The sequence below is a fragment of the Dipodomys ordii genome, unplaced genomic scaffold (assembly GCF_000151885.1).
Source record: "Dipodomys ordii isolate 6190 unplaced genomic scaffold, Dord_2.0 Scaffold75, whole genome shotgun sequence".
Lineage (NCBI taxonomy): Eukaryota > Metazoa > Chordata > Mammalia > Rodentia > Heteromyidae > Dipodomys > Dipodomys ordii.
The window spans coordinates 6,650,890-6,675,368 of NW_012267291.1; the positions used below are offsets into that span (position 1 = coordinate 6,650,890).

The 24,479-nt window shown below is 45.3% G+C and overlaps 1 protein-coding gene across 2 annotated transcripts in view; it reads left to right on the forward strand.

Moving 5' to 3' along the window:
• The first annotated feature begins 1,277 nt into the window (after positions 1 to 1,277).
• Stau1 (staufen double-stranded RNA binding protein 1) overlaps positions 1,278 to 24,479 on the forward strand; it is a 34,417-nt gene continuing 11,215 nt past the window's right edge. Inside the window, exons 1-4 of one of the 2 annotated variants that reach the window (XM_013024339.1) lie at positions 1,278 to 1,344; positions 19,505 to 19,643; positions 20,478 to 20,643; positions 22,908 to 23,006. In XM_013024339.1, the coding sequence (XP_012879793.1) occupies positions 19,543 to 19,643; positions 20,478 to 20,643; positions 22,908 to 23,006 (366 nt within the window). In that variant the 5' untranslated portion in view covers positions 1,278 to 1,344; positions 19,505 to 19,542. Of the gene's footprint in view, positions 1,345 to 8,614; positions 8,906 to 19,504; positions 19,644 to 20,477; positions 20,644 to 22,907; positions 23,007 to 24,479 lie in introns of those variants that run through there. The other variant, XM_013024338.1, reaches the window with a different exon arrangement.

Consider the following 24,479-nt stretch of genomic DNA (forward strand, 5'->3'; position numbering starts at 1 on the left):
TGGCTTTGAACCGCGATCCTCAGATCTCAGCCTCCTGAGTAGCTAGGATTACAGGCGTGAGCCACCAGCGCCTGGCTTAGTTTTTTATTTTTGTTAACATACATTTGTTTAATATGAGGTTGAGATTTGCTGTATTTCAAAAAAGGAAACAGTCCCCTTTGAACAAATTCTCCACAACATGTCCTTGCCCGCACCCTCCTCTCCTTTCCACAGACTTAACATTGAACAAACCAAATCCAAAATACTCTGAAATCCAAAACTTTGGAGAGCTTTTTGCGTTTTTGGATTAGTGGTGCTCTTCTTGTGCTGTATATGTTATTTACAAGAAGAACTTGAGCTGTTAAAATAATGGACAAAAAATGAGAGCCCATGGTTTTATTCCTGAACTTATTTAGACAGTGAGCAGCAACTCTTCGTTGTCTGTTAAACTGCAGTAGCAATGAGCTATGGAAATGATGAACAAAACCTTTTATATTGAAAATGCAAAAAGTATTCCAAGGTGAGGAATTCTGTTTATTACTTACTATCATTTAAAAGGGAGGGTCTCCCCAATTAGGTAAAAGTATGAGAATTCTGTTAGCAATAAAAATGGTTAAGAAATGGACTTACTAGAAATAGTGTGCTTTTTCTCTTATTTTACAATGCACATGGTGCTTTTTGGTAATTTTCCCATGTAACAGTATTTATACTGTGAAGTGTGTGGCAAGGGCATTTTTTTTTTTTTTTTGGGTCCGGTTGTGGGGCCTGAACTCTGGGCCTGGGCGCTGTCCCTCAGCTCTTCAGCTCAAGGCTAGCGCTCTACCACTTGAGGCACAGCGCCACTTCCAGCTTTTTTCTTTTTGCTTATGTGGTGCTGAGGAATCGAACCCAGGGCCTCAGGCATGCAAGGCATGCGCTCTACCACTGAGCCATCTTCCCAGCCCAGCAAGGGCATTTCTGAATTAGATGTTTAGCCTGTGTGGTAGGAAAACCTCACAACATTGAAAATCAGGCTTTTATGCCTGGACAGTATATATCAGAAAGTTTGATGGATAAGTATCCACATCACTTTCACCAGATGCAATGGAGACCAAAAGAGGGAGGGTCTGCAGTCCTGTGTAGTGTCCCGGGCCTGAGGTGGCTCTTTTCTTGGACTGGCTTACTGCTTCTAGCCATGACATCATGCTTTCACAAAATTCCCTACTTGTAAATTTTAGATTTCACCTCAATTTGATCCATATTCATTTTCAGGGAAGAAGATCTACTTTAGTAAGCGATGGCCTCTTTTTTTCCCCTCCCCAGGAGTCTCTGAGCCACGTTACCTCTCAGCTGAGTGGGACTGGTACCTGGATCGCCCTTGTTAAGGTAAACATAATTTGGCTTCATCATTTCAGCACTGCTTTATTTTAATTGGTGATAGTCCTCAATTCTGCATTTGCATGAAAATGTTTTGTACTTGTGACTAATGTTAGAGGAACAGAAGAGATTTTATGCAGTTTGAATTTCTTTTTTACTTTTAGTTTAATTAGAAAGTACATGCAGGAAAAATTGTGGGCAAGAATATAAAGCTTTCCCTTTACCTCTGCCATGTGTTTTAATGTGTAGACCTGGGGCTGGGAATGTGGCTCAGTGGTAGAATGCTTGCCTAGTATGCATGAAACCCTGGGTTCAATTCCTCAGCACCACATAAACACAAAAAACTGGAAGTGGTGCTGTGGCTCAAGTAGTAGAGCACTAGTCTTGAGCTGAAAAGCTGAGGGACAATGCCTAGGCTCCACAATCAACCAAAACAAAAAAGATGCTCGGGGACAGTGCCCAGGTCCTGAGGTCAAGCCCCTCACTCAGTGAAGCTCTTAGTCACAGAGTTCTTTTTTTTTTTTTTTTTTTGTCGGCCGTGGGGCTTGAACTCTGGGCCTGGGCGCTGTCCCTCAGCTCTTCAACTCAAGGCGAGCGCTCTACCACTTGAGCTATAGCGCCACTTCCGGTTTTCTGGTGGTTTATTGGAGATGGGAGTCTCACGGTCTCTCCTGCCCGGGCTGGCTTTGAACCACGATCCTCAGATCTCAGCCTCCTGAGTAGCTAGGATTACAGGCGTGAGCTACCAGCGCCCGGCTAGTCACAGAGTTCTTGTACTTTACTTTCTTTTAAAAATACTTGATTTGGGCTGGGAAGGTGACTCAGTGGTAGAGCGCTTGCCTTGCATGCCTGAGACCCTGGGTTCGATTCCTCAGCACCACATAAGCAAAAAGAAAAAAGCCGGAAGTGGCGCTGTGGCTCAAGTGGTAGAGTGTTAGCCTTGAGCTGAAGAGCTGAGAGATAGCGCCCAGGCCCAGAGTTCAGGCCCCACGACCGGATCCAAAAAAAACAAACAAACTTGATTTTTCAGGTTGTTTATATTTAACTTGGTTGTCAAACTTGTGGAACTAATTCATCATTGTTTTTCTGTTTCAAGCTAGGTTATAAATCAAACTCTGTTTAGCATGGGCAGCTTGTGATCTTTCATACCAAAAAAAGAATTTTATAAGTGTTCAGGACTTTAGGCTTGTCAGCACTGCAGAATACACTGAGCATGTTAACAGTAACGGTGTTAGCCTTCTGCCGCTTGGAGCTGAAGGTGTATCACTATAAATCCCTCTGAGATAGTAGTTAGTAAACAGGTAGCCAACTTTTTGGGGAGAATGAGGATATTATAGACTAAGAAAATTGGAGAAATTATACAAAGCTCTGTGAATGAGTTTACACTTATCACCCTGAATTTTGAAGAGTTGTATCACCAGACCTTAGGGTTCACTAGTGCTATAGCTGATGCTTTGTCAAATACCCTATTATAAGTTTCTTTGGGGAAACTGAGTCATGGGACCCAGATTGCTGAAAGTTGGACCTACAGTTACTTCTGAGCTGGAAATAGAACTGAAAGCCACAATCCATAAGTTTGTTCTGCTTGAACCTGGTTGATTTGTTACTTAGTGGCAAGGCTGATTTCTAGGAAACTGAGTTGTGGCTGAAGACAATGTTTGGTGTGGTCATGCTTTGAGGTAGATAGTGCATGGTTACAGACTACAGCTTTCTTTTTCTGTGAGGAGAAGCCAATTAACCATGTTGTTGACTGAGCCCCTTCTTGGTCAAGAATGTTACACGGTATAACTCTTAAAAATCACTGGCAGATTATGAATAGGTGTTCACTTTGGTTAGTTTAAAATATTTTCCTTATATTTTTATAGATTTAAACTTTTACAAAAATAATATGTGCTTTAATTTATTTTTAAGACTATCTCCTAGCCAGGCACCAGTGGCTTATGCCTGTAATCCTAGCTACTCAGGAGGCTGAGATCTGAGAGTCACTGTTCAAAGCCAGCCTGGGCAGGAAAGTCTGTGAGACTCATCTCCAATTAACTACCCAATACCAAAAGTGGCACTGTGGCTTGAAGTGGTAGAATGCAAAAGCTCAGAGACAGCATCCAAGCCCTGAGTTCAAGCCCCATGACTGACAGAAAAAAAACAAAACAAAACTATTTCCTAGGGAAGGGTATCTTTGTAAGCTTTCAAAAGGCTAGGAAAGAAATAAGGTTTATGGCTGGTTAGACTGTAGGGATATATATTTTTTAACTTGTGTATGGTATAATGGGTTTTCTAGGTGAATAATTAATAATGAATTCCCTTTTAGGAAGTATTTCTTTAAACAGACACCCAACAGTAATATTTGTGTGGAAAGAAAATCTGCATTGTCTACTGGCATTGGGCCAAGTGTGGTATGGGGGCCACATTCAGACACTCCTACGGTGTGCAGAGTCTTCAGCAATTTGAGTTGTTTCCAGGCATTATTTTAGGCTAATGTTACTGTCTTGGCAGTGAGTGTAACTCCTCAGGCCTGATTTCCTTGTGTCTTTTTTTCTGTCATGTACCAAGGACAGTGGTCCTATCAACTCTCTCCTCCCTCTGTCTCTGACCGTCTTTAAGCAGTTTGGTCATATTTCTTTTAAGGAATCTATTGTTACTGTGTATTTAACATATTATAAGCCTGCTATTGAACATCCTTGCTTGGCATTGACCATAACGCAGTGGTTTTGGACATGGTAACGTTGGGTGATAGTGACCTACATGCTTCTATACTGTGGCTTTCCTGGCTGCAGGGGCTTGGATGATGCTTGCATCTGAATTGCTCTTTTGGGAGGTAACCTCATTGTAACTAGAAAGTGTCAGAGAAGGAGCTTTGGGAGAAGGAGCTTTGGAAGTAACTGTAAGGATGCACTTTAGCTGGACGTCAAGGGTATTGAAAGGATTTTATGTTGTAGGAAAAGTGAGCAGATTCTCTAGGAGTGGAGCCTCCCAAAAACTAAATAAAAAGAACAGATTAACAGATTTATAGCTAGTTGTTTAAAGGTCTCTTCTGGGACTGGGAATGTGCTTTAGTGGTAGAGTGCTTGCCTAGCACGCATGAAGCCCTGTTCAATTCCTCAGTACCACATACACACAAAAAGCCAGAAGTGGTTCTGTGGCTCAAGTAGTAGTATGCTAACATTGAGCAAATGAAGCTCAGGGACAGTGACCAGGTCCTGAGTTCAAGTCCCAGAACTGGCCCCCCAAAAAGTCTCCTTTGTGTCTTTATCAGAAAGTGTAATAAACAGAGCTTGAGGGGCTGGGAAGTTGGCTCAGTGGTAGAGTTCTTGCCTTGTATGCCTGAGACCCTGGGTTCGATTCCTCAGCACCACATAAGCAAAAAAAAAAAAAAAAACAAAAACAGAGCTTGATGTAGATTCTTTCCTTTACAGCTTTTTCATTTGTGAGTTCACATTGAATGTTCTCTGGTGAATATTGAAATTATATGTTTATCATGCAAGTGACCTGGGGTGCTCCTTTGTATTTATATTACATGAGACTTACTGCAGGACTCGCTGGGGAAGTGTTTAGTGAAATGGTTATGGCACCTTGAAAGGAAATTTCATCCAGAATTGGGGTGTGTGTGTGCGTGTGTGTGTGCGTGCGCGTGCGTGTGTGCGCTATGGCATGAACTTGGGACCTGGGTGCTGTCTCTGTTTTTTTTGGGGGGGCGGGGGGGTCAGTCATGGGGCTGAACTCTGGGCCTGGGTGCTGTCCCTCAGCTCTTCAGCTCAAGGCTAGCACCCTACCGCTTGAGCCACAGCGCCACTTCTGGCTTTTGTTTTTCCTGCTTATGTGGTGCTGAGGAATGGAACCCAGGGCCTCATGCATGCAAGGCAAGCACTCTGCCATTGAGCCAACTTCCCAGCCCCTGTCTCTGAGGTTTTTTTTTTGCTCAAGGCTAATGCTCTATCACCTGAACCACACTTCCACTTGCCTTTTTTGGTGGTTAATTGGAGGTAGAGTCTCATTGACTTTTCCTGCCTGAGCTAGTTTTAAACTATGATCTTCAGATCCCACCCTCCTGAGTAGCTAGGGTTATAGGCATCAACCACTATGGTCAGCAAGGAATCTTATAAAATAAATGCTATAACTCTTATCATTTACCCCTCTTAGTGCTGAGGTGCCCATGTGCACCGGAGACTGGGCAGTGATGGTGCTATGCAGATTTCACAGTCAAAGGTATTTCAAGTGAAAACTAAAGGATGTCTGTGTTTCACATATCCCTTCATTAGTATGCAGTATGCTATCTAAGTTGTTAACAAGACAGTTTGCGCTCTCAAACTGTAAATCAGGCAAATTGAGTCCCTCATAGGCCTGATGGAAAACAATCATCAGGGACAAGTTTAAAGGGAAGGATTGAGGTTGCATTTAAGGATTTAAGGTATAAGGCAGAATACTATTAAGCAACAGGTTTACCATTTACACAGAAGTAAACATACCAGATTTCATAGTTCCCCTGAAGGCATCCAAACTCTAAGTGTCCTTAGTGAAAAACTGGTCTTCCTTTCAATGAAGTGAGCCCTTCCTCATGGTGTCTCTGGCTCCTCTTCCTCCTGGAGATTGTGACAACCAAGAGACATGGGTACTTGTCTCCTGGGGCAGAATTGTCCTCTTGAGACCCACTGTTTTACTTTCTCTTTTGAGGCTTAACTAGGACACTTTTTAGCATTAAATTAGCAAGTGACTAAAAACTGACTAGTGACTTTTAAGTTTTTCTAAGGTGCTAGGGATTGAATCTAGATCTTGTGAATGTTTGAGCTATACTCCCAACCCCCCTGCTTTGTGAATTTCAGTATTATGTTGGAAATTTAATGTTTATTAACTAGAGTCTAACTTGGAGGTTTTGCACATTGATCTTACTTGCAACTTCTCAATACTTGTTTTAATCAGTCATTAGACAGCTTCTTCAGATGTACCTGGAGTTAATGTTTTGGGGCAATCTTAATGAAAAAGCCCATTTCTTTCTTAGCTTCTAGAAAACACATGAATTTATGACAACTGGAAATTCTGGCAGTGAGCCTGCTCTAGACAGCATTAGTCAAAAAGGATCCCTTTAGGCCTCGCCCTTTCTAAATTTAGGCCTTCATTCAGTCTTAGACTTAGTTAGCCTGGGCAGAGCTGGGTTGCTCCCTCCTGGATGGGGGAAGATACTAGAACAGACACTTGGTTTTGGCTTATTATTTGTCCTTGTGACCTTTGGTTGGTGTTGTGAAGTTGTGAATCTACTCCAAGTGATTTGTTGCTCTTAGTAAATAATGCTTTCAAGACAGTTCGAAAAAAGTGGGAAGGGAAGGAGTGGGTGAGGAGCCAGTGAGGAAGAGACAGAAGTATTTCTCATTTTTGCACATAAAAGGAAAAACAAGGGCATAGCTGGCTTCAGAATGGCTCTAGGCTTGTGTCTTGACACTGGAACTTGTCTGTCTTGCGGCCTCCTGCTACTTTGTTCTGACTTCTAAAGTAAACAGAATGAGGCCATGTTGTGCCTGCTCTCTAGCACTTCAGCAAGCTGCTTGTGGGGTTTTCCAGGACTCCTCACGTCCCTTCCTTGTTCTAATCATGCATTGATTTATAGGGGTCTGATTTAAGAAGTTATTTTGAATCTTTATTAAAAGTGAAAGTGTAGGGGCTGGGAAGGTGGCTCAATGGTAGACTGCTTGCCTTGCATGCATGAGGCTCTGGGTTTGATTCCTTAGTACCACATAAGCAGAAAAAGCCGGAAGTGGCACTGTGGCTCAAGTGGTAGAGCGCTCGCCTTGAGCTGAAGAACTGAGGGACAGCGCCCAGGCCCAGAGTTCAGGCCCTATGACTGACAAAAAAGAAAAAGAAAAAAGTGAAAATGTAAGCTGGCCACCAGTGGCTCACACCTGTAATCCTAGCAACTCAGGAGGCTGAGATCTGAGGATCTTGGTGCAAAGCCAGCCCAGGCAGGAAAGTTCGTGAGACTTTCATCATCAATAAACCACCAGAAAATTGGAAGTGGCGCTGTGGCTCAAGTGGTAGAGTGCTTGCCCTGAGCTGAAGAGCTGAGGGACAGCACCCAGGCCCAGAGTTCAAGCCCCACGACCAGCCCCCGCCAAAAAATTAAAGTGAGCCACAGTTATTTGGAAGTAGAACATCTAATTAGTTGGTGTGCTAGATTCTGGAGATTGACTGCTTCTTGAGAAACATGTCATTTAAGACATTTCCAGCATTTTGAAGGATGACCATGAAAATGAGCAGAACTTGTCCCTATTTTTAATTTTAGTGCATTTATTTAGAAAGACTTATCTTTGCAGTCCTTCTAACAAACGGAAGTAAACATCTGAGCACCCCAGTTGGTGGTGTGGGGCTTTTTTCTGCTTCCCTTTTACTTGAAATAGTCTCAGTCCATCAGAAGGCCTTTGTTATTCAAATCACACTGCTCAGGATCCTGAACCTTGGTGTGGGTGAACAATTCTCTGGTGTAGAGTCTAATTAAATGAAATCCTCTGAAATAAATCTTTTTTTTTTTTTGGGTCCGGTTGTGGGGCCTGAACTCTGGGCCTGGGCGCTGTCCCTCAGCTCTGCAGCTCAAGGCTAGCACTCTACCACTTGAGCCACAGCGTCACTTCCGGCTTTTTTCTTTTTGCTTATGTGGTGCTGAGGAATCGAACCCAGGGCCTCAGGCATGCAAGACAAGCACTCTACCGCTGAGCCACCTTCCCAGCCCCTGAAATAAATCTCTTAAGTGAGCAAGTACATCTTATATCGTCATGGAAAAAGAAAAGAAGCAGCAAAAGTGGGAAATTCCTCCAGTTGGTCAAATTAAGCCCCCCCCCCCCCCGGTCTAAGGGACCAATCTGTGTCTGTGGCCCTGAGTTTACACTGACCAGTTACTGTTGTTCCTAACCCAGTTTGCTTTTCATTTCCATCATTTTGAGACCAGAAATCTTTACTGGAAACGCCTCTCCATACTTTCCTATTTGCACTTGTAAAATGTAAGCTGTAATTCGAGGTTCTTAATCTTCACTATTCAATATCATGTCCTATGGGATGTGTTTGTAAAATGAACACACAGAACACATGGGTATTATAAATTCTTTGGAAAACATGCAGGAAAATTCCAAGGCCAGGAAATGCTCTGTAGATGGGGTGGAAAACTCTTTCTGCAGACTCAGTGTATGCTAAGTGGAGCTGTTTTCATGTCTGAGCAAGTCGCACCAATTTTGACTGAATATCAGCAACTACATATCTCCTCTATAATTTACCTCTTTATTTTCTTTCCCTTACAACTTTTAGGTAGAACTTTAGACTTCATAGCACTGAATTAACCTGCACTGAAAGCTGTTTACCTGCAGTTGTTCACTTTTGTTAAGAGTGATCATGTCTCAAGTTCAAGTGCAAGTTCAGAACCCATCTGCCGCTCTCTCAGGGAGCCAAATACTGCACAAGAACCAGTCTCTTCTCTCACAACCTTTGATGAGTATCCCTTCTACTGCTAGCTCTCTATTCTCTGAACATGCAGGTAGACCTATCCAAAACTCTGCTTTGCCCTCTGCATCTGTTACATCCTACAGTGCAGCTGCAGGTAAGCCTGTGAATCCACATGTCCGTTCCCCCCTCCCCCCCGCCCCTTCTCTCTCTTACTGCCAGTCCTGGGGCTTGAACTCAGGTCTGGGCACTGTCTCTGAGCTTCTTTTGTTCAAGGCTAGCACTTTACCACTTGATCCACAGAAACATTTCAGGCCTTTTCTGTTTATATGGTACTGAGGAGTCGAACCCAGGGCTTCATGCAAACTAGGCAAGCACTCTACCACTGAGCCACTTTCCTGCCTCCACATGTCTTCTCTTCCCATGTTTTCTCAGCATATTTTCAGATCTGACAAGTAGGTTGCAGAGGTCAGGCGCACTCATACTTACCTTCAAGAAGCGGAGAAAGCCAGGCCCAGATGCTTCACACCTAAGTTACTCAGAAGTCTGAGATCTGAGGATTATCGTTTGAATCCAGCTTGGACAGACAAATCCACAAGACTCTATCTCCAATTAACCCACAAAAAGCTGAAAGTGGAGCTGTGGTGTGGTTCAAGTGGTAGACTTCCAGACTTGAGCAAAAAATTGAGTTTTTTGAGTATTGGGGGCACCAGAATAAATAGTAGAAGATATTACTAACATCACTACCCATGCTGCTTTGTTCCAGATCAGAGGACCCTGGCTCTTCATGGGGTGTATGGAGGCCTCAGCAGACCATTTAGAAGTTGTAGGAGAGTTGATAATTGCTCAAATTGCAAGGCCTACTATGTTAAAAAATGATGACTGAAAGAAAAATTGAACTTTAAAAGCTACTTTAGATAGTACTGTTCTCAGGAAAATTCTGCTTTTAAAATTATTTCCCAGAACTGACAAAGAACCCTTACGTATACAAGCTCTTATTTTGTATGTCTACAAGATTTTGTTCCAGACAAGGGGACAGCCAGATTTACTAGAAGATGCCAGAGCCACTAACATTTCTTAGTTTTTATGTTGAAGAAGTAATTTAACTGGATGTTTCTTGAGGTAGTTCAGAAACCAGGGAAGCCAAAGTGCTCTACCTCTTGAGCTACCCCCCAGTCCTCCTGCATTTCATATAGAGTCTTTGTAACTTTCACTGGACTGTCCTTGAATGAGAATCCTACCTCTGCCAAGCAGAAATTTTTTTTTAAAGGAAATACATTTAGAAACATTCCAACTTGATTACCAGAAGTTGAGCATGAAGGAAAGGTAGTCACAGATTAGAAAAGACTTGAAACACTTGAGGAAGAAACCTAAAATGACGCTCCGCTTCCTCCCACTTCCCCACCCCTCGCCCAGTTAGATAAATGTCAGTGCGGGTGTCTGTGTACCAGTCACCTTAGAGCAAAGTTCTTTGGACAATGAGTGCACTGTCAGCTTCCTGTGGATTTTCTTAGTTGATTTCTCATTCCTGTAACTCCTCAGGCTGTTTTCAAGTACTGTTTCTCTGGCTCCCAGCTGCATGACTTCTTCCAGGCTAGCTCCAGAAATCCTGGCACTCCATTTACCCCTTGGAAACTCATTTCTCCTGTGTTTGGCCATGTGGTCCCGGGATTTTTGCCTTTTTCCCCTCTGTGTGTTTTTGTATCCACATCCAGTTGACATGGCCATCTAGTTTACTTATGTAATCACTACAAATAGATCAGGTTGGAGGACAGCAGCCTCTGGAGAAAAGGACTGTGGAGGCACCAGAAATGGGAAGCTGGCTCTGTGGAGGACAGTCCCACTTTAGGGATGGTATGGGCATGTTGAGTTTGGTGAAATACCTAACAGTTAGCAGCCGACAGTGTCGCACCAGTGTGTGCCTGTGACTGGAAGACTTCCTGGTGATGGCTGTGGTGGGCCGTAGCTGAAGTGCCCTTTCAGATTCCAAGTACCCTGGGCTCCTTCTTGACCCTGGCTGCTGTCCCACTTGTGCCGGTACTGGGGCTTGAACTCAGGGCTTCACTTTTTTTTGGCGGTCTGTCCTGGGGCTTGAACTCTGGGCTTGGGCGCTGTCCCTCAGCTCTTCAGCTCAAGGCAAGCGCTCTACCACTTGAGCCACAGCGCCACTTCTGGCTTTTTTCTGCTTATGTGGTGCTGAGGAATCAAACCCAGGGCCTCATGCATGCTAGGCAAGCGCTCTACCACTGAGCCACCTTCCCAGCCTGGGCCTCACTCTTGCTTAGCTCTTTTGCTCAAGACTGGCAGTCTTCCATGTAAGCCACACTTCCACTTCTGGATGTACTCTCTTTAGAAGAAACCCTTTCCTGTGTTGCCCAGTCAGCTGGTTCAGGACAGACCCCAATTACATCTTTCCAAGTGTGTGTTCCTAGCATGCTTTGCAGTTTTGCATCACTGCTCCACTTTTTGTTGTTGTTGTTATGGAGCTTGAACTCTGGGCCTGGGTGCTGTCTTCAGCTCTTCAGCTCAAGGCTACCACTCTACTAGCTGAGCCACAGCACCACTTCGGGTTTTCTAGTCATTTATTGGAGATAAGAGTCTCACAGACTTTCTTGTCTGGGCTGGCTTTGAATTGCAGTCCTCAGTTCAGCCTCCTGAGTAGCTGGATGACAGGCGTGAGCCACCGGCGCCCGGCTCCTCCACTGTTAATATCCTTGGGACAGTGGCAGCTGCTTGTGTTTCATAGTAGATTTTGGTTCTTACATTAGTTTGTTTTCAGTTCCCTTTAACATGACAAACTCCAAAGAGAAAAACCCCAGTTTATCTTGTGAATGAGTTAGCCCATTTCACCAAGATTCAGTCTGAGTGTATGAGTAAGGTCCAGCCCAGTGTAAGATAATATTTCCGTCTTGCCTGTGCATTTGTAACCCACCAGGGGAGCTTTATGTTTTGTTATACTGTTAAAAAAAAGTGGTGGTATTGTGGTTTAGAACGCATATTTTCAAAGGCTAAGGCCAAGAGGTACAAAAGTAGAGACAACTCTTAAACAGTTGTCTTTTTAAAAATCTTTGCAGAGCCGGGCGCTGGTGGCTCACGCCTGTAATCCTAGCTACTCAGGAGGCTGAGATCTGAGGATCGTGGTTCAAAGCCAGCCTGGGCAGGAGAGACTGTGAGACTCCTATCTCCAATAAACTACCAGAAAACCGGAAGTGGCACTCTAGCTCAAGTGGTAGAGCGCTCGCCTTGAGCTGAAGAGCTGAGGGACAGCACCCAGGCCCAGAGTTCAAGCCCCACAACCGACCAAAAAAAAAAATCTTTGCAGAATAGGTCAAAGAAAACATATGCTTTTCTCTGAAGTATTTGGTGCTTTTTTCCCCCTTCAGTCATGGGGTTTGAACTCTGGTCCTGGGCGCTGTCCCGGAGCTCTTCAGCTCAAGGCGAGTGCTCTACTGCTTGAGCCACAGCACCACTTCAGTTTTCTAGTGGTTTGTTGGAGTTAAGAGTCTCAGGGACTTTCCTGCCTGGGCTGGCTTTGAACTGTGATCCTCAGATCTCAGCCTCCTGAGTAGCTAGGATTACAGGCATGAACCACCAGTGCTCAGCAGTATTTGGCTTTTAAAATTCTAAATAGTGTGTGATTGTTGAGGGTTCTGTATAGAGACAGTTTCCGAGTGCTGTGGTTGACTTCCTGTGGGAATTCCAGGGCCTTGGGCTTCCTCTCCTCTGTAGCCTTTCCTCAGCTCATTTTCTGATTATTTGGGGTTTGGGCAGGGAGAGGAGGAGATGGGAAGTCAGTTTTGCTGCTTGTTTAGCAATCTAGGTAAAAGGTTTGGTGATGTAAGGTAGAAATTCCTCTCAAAGGAAGTATTTTAGATTGTTTCTGATTGGAGTTACCCTTGTCATTTCTTGTGGAGAAGGAAGTTCGCTAACTGCTCATAAGTTTGGTCTTTTAAATTTGGTATCTGCGAGTGTATTTTGGACCTTAATTGTTTGCTATCTGGCTTTACCTTTTGGCCTTGGTACACTGTGGTGGCACAATGGCACGCGACGTACGGGATGGGGCCGTCTGTCCCTGATCAAAACTCTCAGCAGAACCAATATAGTAAGGACGAGTTGCTTTTTTCATTAAGCCTCAATTTCCTTCACACCTAGAATGAAGTCAGGTTTCTCTTTGCATTTGCCTAAAACTAACACTTGGCATTACTTAAAAGTATTGAGTTGCCTTTGAAATGAGCCAGAAAGGGGTTTAAATCCGAATTTCTTTCTACTCTGTGACCTTGAGCAAATTACTACTTAGGTTGAGCTTCCATTTTCCAGTGGTCACAATAACCTATTAAACAGGTCCTTTGCAGGGTTAAGTGAGAGGGAATTTGCTTCTGTGTGGAGTGCAGAGCTGATGCTTAGGAAATGCTTGACAAGTGGTAGCTAGTACTAAACAATTTTTTTTTTGTCGGTCATGGGACTTGAACTCAGGGCTTGGGTGCTGTCCCTGTGTTCTTCAGCTCAAGGAGAACGCTCTACCGCTTGAGCCACAGTGCTACTTCCAGGTTTTCTAGCGTTTTATTGGAGATAAGATGGTCTCATGGACTTTCCTGCCTGGGCTGGCTTTGAACTGTGATCCTCATATCTCAGCCTCCTGAATAGCTAGGATTACAGGCGTGGCTCACTGGGGCCTGGCAGCAATTGTATTTTTTTTTTTTTAAAGGAAGTTTCCTACTCTTGAGGTTAGTTTATTCTAAAGTAGTAATTTTATTTGAAATGTTTCTTTGTATTGGAGGATAGTTAATAATTTTCTGTAACTGTTGTGTTCTTTACAGGATTTTTGTTTAATTTGGGATTCTCTTTTATTAACTGTTTTTAGTATTGTTTGGAAAATGAACTATCTTATTTGAACTTTCAACTCTTTAGGTAATTTGACTGTGTTCATCTTTAACTGCATTTCTTCCCGTATTTTTTGTCCATAAGTTGTTCAAGAGTAGAACTCTCCTGTTGTGACTGTTTTTTTTTTTTTTTTGGCAGTCCTAGGGCTCAAACTCAGGGCCTAGGCACTGTCCCTGAGCTTCTTTTTGCTCAAGTACTCTACCACTCAAGCTACAGTGCCACTTCCAGCTTTTTGTTAATGTGGCACTGAGGAATTGAACCCAGGGCTTCATGCATGCTAGGCAAGCACTCTACCACTAGGCCACATTCCCAACAGAGTGCCAGATGCTGGTGGCCACGGCACCACTTCTGGTTTTCTGATGGTTAATTGGAGATATGAGTTATAAACTTTCCTGCCAGGCTGGCTTCAAACCACGATCCTCAGATCTTAGCTTCCTGAGTAGCGGAATTCAGGTATGAGCGCCCAGCGCCCAGCTTGAGTTTTTTTTTTTTTTTAAATCTTTAATTGTGCAGAGAGGTTTCAGTTCAACATGTTAGTTTGAGAATACACTGCACTACATCTTGATCACTGAGATTTGAACTCAGGGCCTTGGATTTGTTCAGCTGGTACTCTACCATTTGAGCCATACCTCTGGTCGCATACTTCTAATTCTGCTAAAACCAAGGTTTTAACCTTGTGATAGCCCTCTCCACAGAGTGCAGCTGAGTGGCAGCACACTGGGTGGAAAAAGTCCTGGTGAAAGGCGAGGCGGCATGAGGCTTATTCATAACCCTTGGTTTTTAGTGTTTTCCTTTGGCCTCTTGCCATGACTGACTGACCAGGGACACGGATGGCGCTGTATGGCGAGCATCTACCATTAACTTCTCACCAGCCAGGGTTTTGTTTGTTTTGTTAGTCATAGGGCATGAACTCTGGGCCTGGGCACTGTCCCTCAGCTCCTTAGCTCAAGGCGAGCACTCTACCACTTGAGCCACAGCACCACTTCCGGCTTTTTCTGTTTATGTGGTACTGAGGAATTGAACCCAGGACTTCATGCATGCTAGGGGAGCGCTCTACCACTGAGCCACCTTCCCATCCCACCAGCCAAGGTTTTAAGTTCATGTACTTAAATGAATAACCTTGTGAATTACTGAACATACACAGAACATAATGCTTTAAACATTTCCCAGTTAGTGGTAGCAGTGTGCCCAGGGAAGGAAGCATAAGGCTAAGACCTAGAAGAAACATCAGCTCTAAGGCACATTGCCTTGCCTCATTAGGCACCACATTTAAGTGGCCTAGACAAACTCAAACCAGTGTTGTTCTTGTTTTACATAGTAAAATGATAACCTATAATACCCTATGATAAAAAGAAAAACCAGATCAGAACAGTAAAAACTCTTTAATTGATTCCAAAGTAGTGATCTCAAAATTTTTGAGCTTAGTAGAAACACAGGCCAGGTGCCTGCTTGCCATTTGAGAAAAGTCCCAGGGGCCGGCCTGGGGTCCTGTTCTCTAAGTCAGGCCTCCCATCCACTCGTGTAAACAATCACAGAGGTGAAGAGCCACTGGCTGGTGCAGGCGCCTAGTTTTTGCAGAGGTTGGTATAATAGTGATGGAATTGCCCTATCTGTTCAAAAAAAGAACTAGGCACTTCGACTTCATGGCTAGAGGAAGAAAGGATTTGTTTTCCTCTGCATGTGTTAGGGTTCCCCAAAAGCAGCTGAGTGCATTCACAATTTTAAATCTTTCCTGCTGGGGATCTGATTTTCTTCTAAATAGAGACAGTGCCTAAGTATACAGTCACAAGGAAGTAAAAGGCAGTCTAGAACTTGGCCGACATTGGGCTGGGACGGTGGCTCAGTGGTACAGTGCTTGCCTTGCATGCATGGGTTCGATTCCTCAGCACCACATAAGCAGGGGAAAAAAAAGCTGGAAGTGGCGCTGTGGCTCAAGTGGTAGTGTGCTAGCCTTGAGCTGAAGAGCTGAGGGACAGCCCAGGCCCCACGACCGGACCCAAAAAAAAAAACAAAACAAAACAAAACTTGGCCAATGTGTTTTCATCCTAACAGGATTATGTTTTCAGACAAGTCTTCAAATAGTGCATTTGCATAGACATCTGTGTCCATGTCTAAATCTCTTCATGAGAAGTAATTGGATGACATTCTCATTTGGATATTTTCCAAATAATCAGATAATACTATTGTACTATAAAGAAAACAGCCTTTAGACTCTATTTACTGTGTCTCTGAAAGTTTCTTATTTGTGCTGGTCCTGGGCTTGAACTCAGGGCCTAGGTGCTGTCCCTGAGCTTTTTTGCTCAAGGATAGTGCTCTATCGCTTGAGCCATGTGAGAAAAGACTTGTCTTTTCTATCAAAGTGGATTTCTTTCTTTCTTTCTTTCTTTTTTTTTGTCAGTCGTGGGGCTTGAACTCTGGGCTTGGGCGCTGTCCCTGTGCTCTTCAGCTCAAGGCAAGCACTCTACCACTTGACCACAGTGCACTTCCAGTTTTCTAGTGTTTTTTATTGGAGATAAGAGTCTCACGGTCTCTCCTGCCCGGGCTGGCTTTGAACCACGATCCTCAGATCTCAGCCTCCTGAGTAGGTAGGATTACAGGCATGAGTCACTGGCAGCTCAAAGTGGATTTCTTACAGCTACATTTCCAGCTTTTTTAGTTGTTAATTGGAGATGAGTTTCACAGATTTTCCTGCCCAGGTTGGCTACAACCCATGATCCTCAGATTTGAGTCTTATGTAGCTAAGATTACCAGTGCCTGGCCTCAAAGCATAGTTTTTTCATGGAATGCCATGCTGCACTAATGGATTTTAGAAAAAGAATTTTCTGTGTATAAAAACAACCACACAAAACAACAAACTGTGTGGAAGGCTAAATTGCTAAGACAATGACTAGGCCTTTTAAGCCATGACCATAAAATTGTCCAGTGTCCAAGTGAAGATTACAGTCAATGTCATGTTTCTAAAAAAGCTCACACTTTTCATTTGTAGGTATTTACAGTATAGCTCACTGTTGGAGATGAACTCTGAGAGGCTGAAGGAACTAGCTTTAAGACGCCAGCATAGCAGGGCGCCAGTGTCTCACGCCTGTAATCCTAGCTACACAGGAGCCTGAGATCTGAGGATCACAGTTCAAGGCCAGCCTGGGCAGAAAAGTCTGTGAGACTTTTTTTTTTTTTGGTCAGTCATGGGACTTGAACTCTGGGCCTGGATGCTGTCCCTCACCTCAGCTCTTCAGCTTGAAGGCAAGCGCACTACCACTTGAGCTATAGCGCCACTTCTGGTTTTCTGGTGGTTTATTGGAAATAGGAGTCTCAGGGTCTTTCCTGCCTGGGTTGGCTTTGAACCACGATCCTCAGATCTCAGCCTCCTGAGTAGCTAGGATTACAGGCGTGAGCCACCGGTGCCTGGCTGTCTGTGAGACTCTTTTTTTTTTTTTTTTGTCGGTCGTGGGGCTTGAACTCTGGGCCTGGGCGCTGTCCCTCAGCTCTGCAGCTCAAGGTGAGTCTCTACCACTTGAGCTAGCTACAGCGCCACTTCCGGTTTTCTGGTGGTTTATTTGAGATAGGAGTCTCACGGTCTCTCCTGCCCGGGCTGGCTTTGAACCGGGATCCTCAGATCTCAGCCTCCTGAGTAGCTAGGATTACAGGCGTGAGCCACCAGCGCCCGGCTTCTGTGAGACTCTTATCTCTAATAATAAATCACTAGAAAATCGGAAGTGGTGCTGTGGCCGAAAAGCTGAGGGACAGTGCCCAAGCCCAGAGTTCAAGCCCCACGACCAACCCCCCAGAAAACAACAACAACAAAAAACAGCATACAGCTGCTGCCAAAGAAACACCATTTCGTAATTTCTAGACTACCTTTTCCTAGGGAAGGAGGGCGTGCAGGATGAGCCACTTTAAACAGTGTGTTGTTGAGAGGCACTGGTTAGCCTGGTGGCCTCCTTGCTGACCTGTGCGTTTTGACTGCCCGGATCCAGTGCTACCAGTGACAGATGATTATTAGGGACCCTCAGCCTCACTGGAGCAGTGGCACCAGTCTCTGGCCTGACCTCGGATGATCTGCAGAGTGGTCAGAAAAAAGTGAAAACATATTTTTCTCCTGACAACGTTGTTCGGATTGCCCAAATGATAGGTTTTTAGATGGGACCATGTCAAATGAGAGTTGTTATATTGATTATAATCTCTTGGTCAGAAGAGCTGGCTTTGTTAAAAGGCATAAGAAAGTACTACACACACACACATACACACATACATACATACATACACACATACACACATACATACATACATACATACATACATACATACATACATACATACATACATACATACATACATGCAAACTACTAGGTAATAGTAGTCCAAACAAGAGCTCACGGCAGGGGAAGTTAAAACCAAGGTGTGTCTGGTGACAGTCCCGAGGCTTGAACTCAGGGCCTGGGCACTGTCCCTCAGCTTCTTTTGCTCAAGTCTAGCACTCTACCACTTGGGTTGCAGCACCACTTCTTTCTGGCTTTGTCTATGTATAGAACCCAGGGCTTCATGTGTGCTAGGCAAGCACTCTACCACTAAGCCACATTCCCAGCCCTGACCACTCTCTTTGTATATGAAAATGGAATTCATTTTCCTAACATTGTAATGCCAACGATGGAGCTATCTGGATCTTTTCTGGACCTCATCTGACTTTTCCAAACAACCTGTCTACCACTGTCTGTGATTTTACCCCTTCCCTACCACACTCCACCCCTTTCTTTTGTGATTCTTTTGAGTGTTTTGTGTTCTCTGTACTCCTCTGGGTAGGAATTGTGTCCTCAAGTGTAGCAAAGTACTTTGCATCCAGTTAGTGCTTTATAATAAATGTATTGTTCATTAAATTTTTTTTTTTGTCAATTGTGGGTCTTGAACTCTGGGCCTGGGCACAGTCCTTGAGCTCTTCTGCCCAAAGATAATGCTCTACTGCTTGAACCACAGCACCACTTCCAGTTTTCTGATAGTTAATTGGAGATAAGAGTCTCATGGACTTTCCTGCCAAGGCTGGCTTTGAACCGTGATCCTCAGATCTCAGCCTCCTGAGTAGCTAGGATGACAGGTGTGAGTCACCAGCACCAGCAGTAAATGTCATTTTAAGCATAAGCCAGTACAGCAAATGGTGACTGCAAAAGTTACATTGGTTAAATCTTCTCAGACAATCAAATAAATCTGGACAGTTACAAGGTTGTGGGCTTGAACTGGGGGCCTGGGCACTGTCCCTCAGCTCTCAGCTCAAGACAAGCTTCTACCACTTGAACCACAGCGCCACTTCCAGGGGGATTTTTTTTTTTTAAAGTCATGGAATTTTTGACAACTGTATTACATGATTTTCACTGATAATAATTGGTTTAAATTATTGCTCACTCTTTTATATGTTATGTGTTGTTGCCTATGTATTAATATAGAGAAATTACAGACGATCCTTGATTTTTTTTTTCTGGTCTGCCTCCTAATAATGAATTACTCGGCCCTTTTGTATAATACATTGTGTGTCCAATTCATAGGAAGCATGCTTACGTTATTTTATTTACTTACTTTGTCGGTCATGGGGCTTGAACTGTTGGGGCTTGGGCGCTGTCTCTGAGCTTTTCTGCTCAAGGCTAGTGCTTTACCACTTTGAGCCACAGTGCCACTTCCAATTTTCTGGTGATTAATTGGAGATAAGAGTCTCATGGACTTTTCCTGCCTGAGATGGCTTTGAACCGTGGTCCTCAGACCTCAGCCTCCTGAGTGGTTAGGATGACAGACGTGAGGCACTAGTGCCTGACACGTTAGTCTTTTTTATTCCATCATTCTCATATTAAACATTTGAGAGACGGTTTTTTTGTGTGTTGATTCTGTTTTGCAGAAAGCATAACTCCTACTATTGAGCTAAATGCGCTGTGCATGAAACTGGAGAAAAAACCAATGTATAAGCCTGTTGATCCTTACTCCAGGATGCAGTCCACCTACAACTACAACATGAGAGGGGGTGCTTACCCCCCAAGGTAGGTGTGCTTTGGGTTTCTTGTAGAACATGGGAAAATATGCCTAATCTTTTTGTTTCTTTCTGTTCTGTGTATGTGGCACCAGGGGGTCAGACCCCCAGGGCCTTGCATGCTAGGCAAGGCCTCCACCACTACACCACACTCTTTACACGGAGTAGTAGTTGACAGATGAGTAATGACCTGGTTTTCTCTGGACCTGCCAGGTGTGGATATGCTCTTGGCTGTGCCTCTGGGGGCTCTCCTGGTGTTCTTTTAGCTCCTGCCTGGTTCCTCATAGGCAATATGGCTTGGGCCACAAACAGTCTGGCTGCCTTTTTTCTCAGTATTTGCAGATTTTGTGATTATTGTTTATGGATCCTTTCTGATTGTTGAGCTTGTGTGCTTCGTAAGTAATCTTGGTGGAGTAAAATGTTAATTAAATCTTTAAGATGCTATGTATTCCAGTAAGATTCTGAATAGGTTAAATGGAGTCTTCCTTCCCCCCTCTTTTCTCTCCTTTTCTTCCCTTCTTCCCTTTCCTCACCCTCCTTCCTCCCTATCCTCCATGGGGGTGGGAGGGTGTTTCAAAAATAGCAGTTTAGCAGCCTTAGAGAGCAGGCTCTGCTGGCTGTGGCTGTTGGGATTCCTTACCAGCAGTCGAGGTCCTTTCTGTAGACTTCAGCCTTTCCTCAGAGACGTGCAGTGCAACCGAAGCCTTGAGAAAGTCCTAGGACGGCGGGCCGGGAGTCAGTCTTAGCAAGCCCCGGTTAGCGCACCGAGGGCACGATGAAGTGGCGCTGGGAGCTTGCCAGAGCACGTGTGGTGATGGGTTCTTTCCTAACCGTTTATTTTCAGGTACTTTTACCCATTTCCAGTTCCACCTTTACTTTATCAAGTTGAACTTTCTGTGGGAGGACAGCAATTTAATGGGAAAGGGAAGACAAGACCGGCCTCGAAACATGATGCTGCTGCCAAAGCCGTGCGGGTCCTGCAGAGTGAGCCCCCGCCGGAGAGGCTAGAGGTAAGGGGCATGCGCGCGCGAATGTGTGCACGCTCATGTGTGTGTGTGTGTGTGTGTGTGTGCGCGTGTATGCACGCAAGTGCACACATGTGCACGACGAGCCCCCTGCCTGGAGGCTGGAGGTGAGGGGTGCAGTGGGGGGCGGGGTGCAGGGTCCTGCAGAGAGAGCCCCTGCCTGAGAGGCTGGAGGTGAGGGGTGCGTGGAGGGCCACCAGGGAATGGATATGGTATGTGTGTATGCATGGAAGGCCTCGCCCAGCAGGAGGTGTGTGGAGAGCTACTCATCGTTGCTCTCTTGCCTCCCTCCTCCCTTTGTCCTTTCTAAGTCTTAGCATGAAAGTCAGATGCCTTCTTTATCACTCTGGCATAGTTTGAATGGATGACAGGTGGTATGAACTGTTAGAAAGGACATGACGTCACTGACTTGTGAAGAACACACAGTGAGTTCTTCGTGTGACAGGTCAGAGACAGCTAGCCCTCTGTGCCCAGTGCGTGCTCCAGTGGTGCAGTTGGTTAGTGTGTGGTACTTACACAGTGCTCTTTATACAATGGTGCCTGCACGCAGTCACAGTGGCAAACAAGGCTTAGCGATGCTCTCTACACCTATATGGCTTGCTCACGTGACTGGCTGTCAGCAAGGCACCATGCAGGCTGGGACTCACTTCCTCCTAGTGGCCCTCTGCAAGGACCAATTCAGCTTCCTGTGGTGTGGTGGCTGGGCTCCAGCAGTGAGGGCAGAGCCCAGCCTTCCATGGCTGAAGCCATGTTTCATAGGGCAAACAGGCACAGAGCCTAGAATCAAAGTAGATGTATATCATATCACAGGAACTCACTATTTTAACAGTTTTAACGTGCAGCTCAGTGGCTTTTAGGATATTCATAATGTTGAGGACTTCTGTTTCTTTTTTTTTTTTTTTTTTTTCTGTTTGTTTTTGTTGGTCATGGGGCTTGAACTCTGGGCCTGGGCACTCTCCCTGTGCTCTTCAGCTCAAGGCGAGCGCTCTACCACTTGAGCCACAGCACGACTTCTGGTTTTCTAGTGGTTTATTGGAGATAAGAGTCTCATGGACTTTCCTGCCCAGGCTGGTTTTGAACCGAGATCCTCAAATCTCAGCCTCCTGAGCAGCTTGGACTACAGGCATGAGCCACCAGTGCCTCTGTTTTGTCCCCCCCCCCCTCCTTGGGCTTGAACTCATGCCCTGGGCGCTGTCCCTGAGCCTCTTTGCGCTTAAGGTTAGTGCTCTACCACTTGAGCCATAGAGCCACTTTCGGCTATTGGAGAGAGGAGTCTCATGGGGACTTTTCTGCCTGGGCTGGCTTCAGACCATAGTCCTCAGATCTCAGCCTCCTGAGTAGCTAGGGTTACAGGATGAGCCACCAGTGTCCGGCAGAACCCCACTTCTGGATGAAAGGAATGCCAGGGAATTTAGGATTGAGGATTTCTGTGTGTGCGCGCGTGTGTGCACACATGAGCTGTACACTGAGGACTAAACACAGAGTCTCTTTTGCACACCTGTGATGCATCCATACTGAGCCTGCACCTCTGGACCCTGTTTAAAACCATCATGTCGGTTGTGGGACTTGAACTTGTGGCCTGGGTGAGCGCTGTCCCTGAGCTTTTCACTCAGAGCTAGCACTTTACCACTTTGAGCCACAGTGCCACTTCTAGTTTTCTACTGGCTAATTGGAGATGAAGAGTCTTGTGGATTTTCTTGCCGGGGCTGGCTTCAAACTGTGATCCTCAGAACTCAGCCTCCTGAGCTTATGGTGGGTTTTCAAGCTACACTCTGATCTAGCTATGTATGGGAATCTTTTTTGTGGGTTTTTTTTTTTTTTTCTTTGTCCTGGGGCTTGAACTCAGGGCCTGGGCACTGTCCCTCAGCTTCTTTTACTCGAGGCTAGCACTCTCCCATTTGAGCCACAGCGCCTCTTCTGGCTTTTTGTGTGTATGTGGTACTGAGGAATTGAACCAGGGCTTCATGCATGCTAGGCAAGCACATTCCCAGCCCATATTTATCTTTAATATCCAGTGAGACAGGACTGGGGATATGGCTCAAGTATAAAAGGTTTGCCTATTGAATGTGAGATTATGAGTTCCATCCCCAGCACTGATAAAAACAAAAAGCGTCCACTGAAGTCTAGTCTTGGAGCCTTGTGGGTCTGTAAGTCAAGATTTGGGTTAAAAAAAATTTTTTTATAGCATCTGGGATGGTGATTGTTGATGGTTCTAATAAGAGCTAACACTTAAGTAATTCTCCTTTTAGATTAACGGAAGAGAATCCGAAGAAGAAAATCTCAATAAATCTGAAATAAGTCAAGTATTTGAGATTGCACTTAAACGGAACTTACCTGTGAATTTCGAGGTAAGCTTATTTTACATCTAGGACTTTGTGTTTGGAATGGTAGGATTCATCGCAGGAGTGACTTTAACTCAAGTGCCTTTGGAATAGGAAGCAGTGGGTCCGGCTTCCACGGCTAAGAGCAATGCTTAGGCTCTTCTTGGCCCGCCTGTGACCTTCCTGACCTGGGCAGTGACATGTTGTGCTTTTGTTCAGTGTTTGTTCCCCCAGAGAGGATTTGTTGTTTTCACCTGTCTGAAAAGCAACTTTGGGGCAGACAATTAAAGTAGGAAGGATTGATTGATTGATTGATTGATTTTTTTTTGCCAGACGTTGGGCTTGAATTCTGCTACTTGAGTCACAGTGCCACTTTTGGTTTTCTAGTGGTTTATTGTAGATAAGAGTCTCCCTAACTGGGCTGGGAAGGTGACTCAGTGGTAGAGCGCTTGCCTTGCATGCCTGAGGCTCTGGGTTTGATTCCTCAGCATCACATAAGTAAAAAGAAAAAAAGCCGGAAGTAGTGCTGTGGCTCAAGTGGTAGAGCGCTAGCCTTGAGCTGAAGAGCTGAGAAACAGTGCCCAGGCCCAGAATTCAGGTCCCACAACCAGACCCCCCCCCCAAAAAAAAAAAAAGAGTCTCCCGAACTTACTTGCCCGGGCTGGTTTTGGACTGTGATCCTCAGATCTCAGCTTCCTGAGTTGCTAGGATGACAGGCGTGAGCCCCCAACGCCTGGCTAGGAGGAAGGATTTATTTGGCACCCATTTCAGAGGTCAGTAGATGTTTGGTTGAATCCTGTTGCCTTTTGAGCTTTGGCAAGGTAGAAATAGCAGGGCTGGAGGGTGTGGGAAGATGAGCTGCTCACTCTTAGTGGCCAGGAAGAGGCAGAGGCGGCGGAGGGACGCACAGAGGCTCCGATCCCCTCCCTGCCCTCTCACTCACTGCTCTCCTGGCTTCTCCCCATCCAGTCAGGCTGCGTCCCGTTTATCCACCGCAGTGCTTCTCCTGGATCTTGTGGAATAATTTTGAAAAGGATTTAGGAGCCCTTCCGCTCAGTCCCCCCCCCCCCCCCCCCCCCCCGGTCTAGGGGTTTGAACTCTGGGCCTGGGCGCTGTCCCTCAGCTCTTTAGCTCAAGGCAAGCGCTCTACCACTTGAGCCACCATGCCACTTCTGGTTTTCTGGTGATTTATTGGAGATAAGAGTTTCCTGGGGGCTGGGGGCTTAGCCCAGCGGAAGGGTGCTCGCCCGGCCCGCGCAAGGCCCTGGGTTCGGTCCTCAGCCCTGGAAAAAAAGAAAAAAAAGAGTTTTCTGGAGGGCTGGGAAGGTGTGGTAGAGCGCTTGCCTTGCTTGCATGCATGAGGCCCTGGGTTCCATTCCTCAGCACCACATAAGCAGAAAAAAAAAAAAGCCGGAAGTGGTGCTGTGGCTCAAGTGGTAGAGCGCTAGCCTTGAGCCGAAGAGCTGAGGGACAACGCCCAGGCCCAGAGTTCAGGCCCCA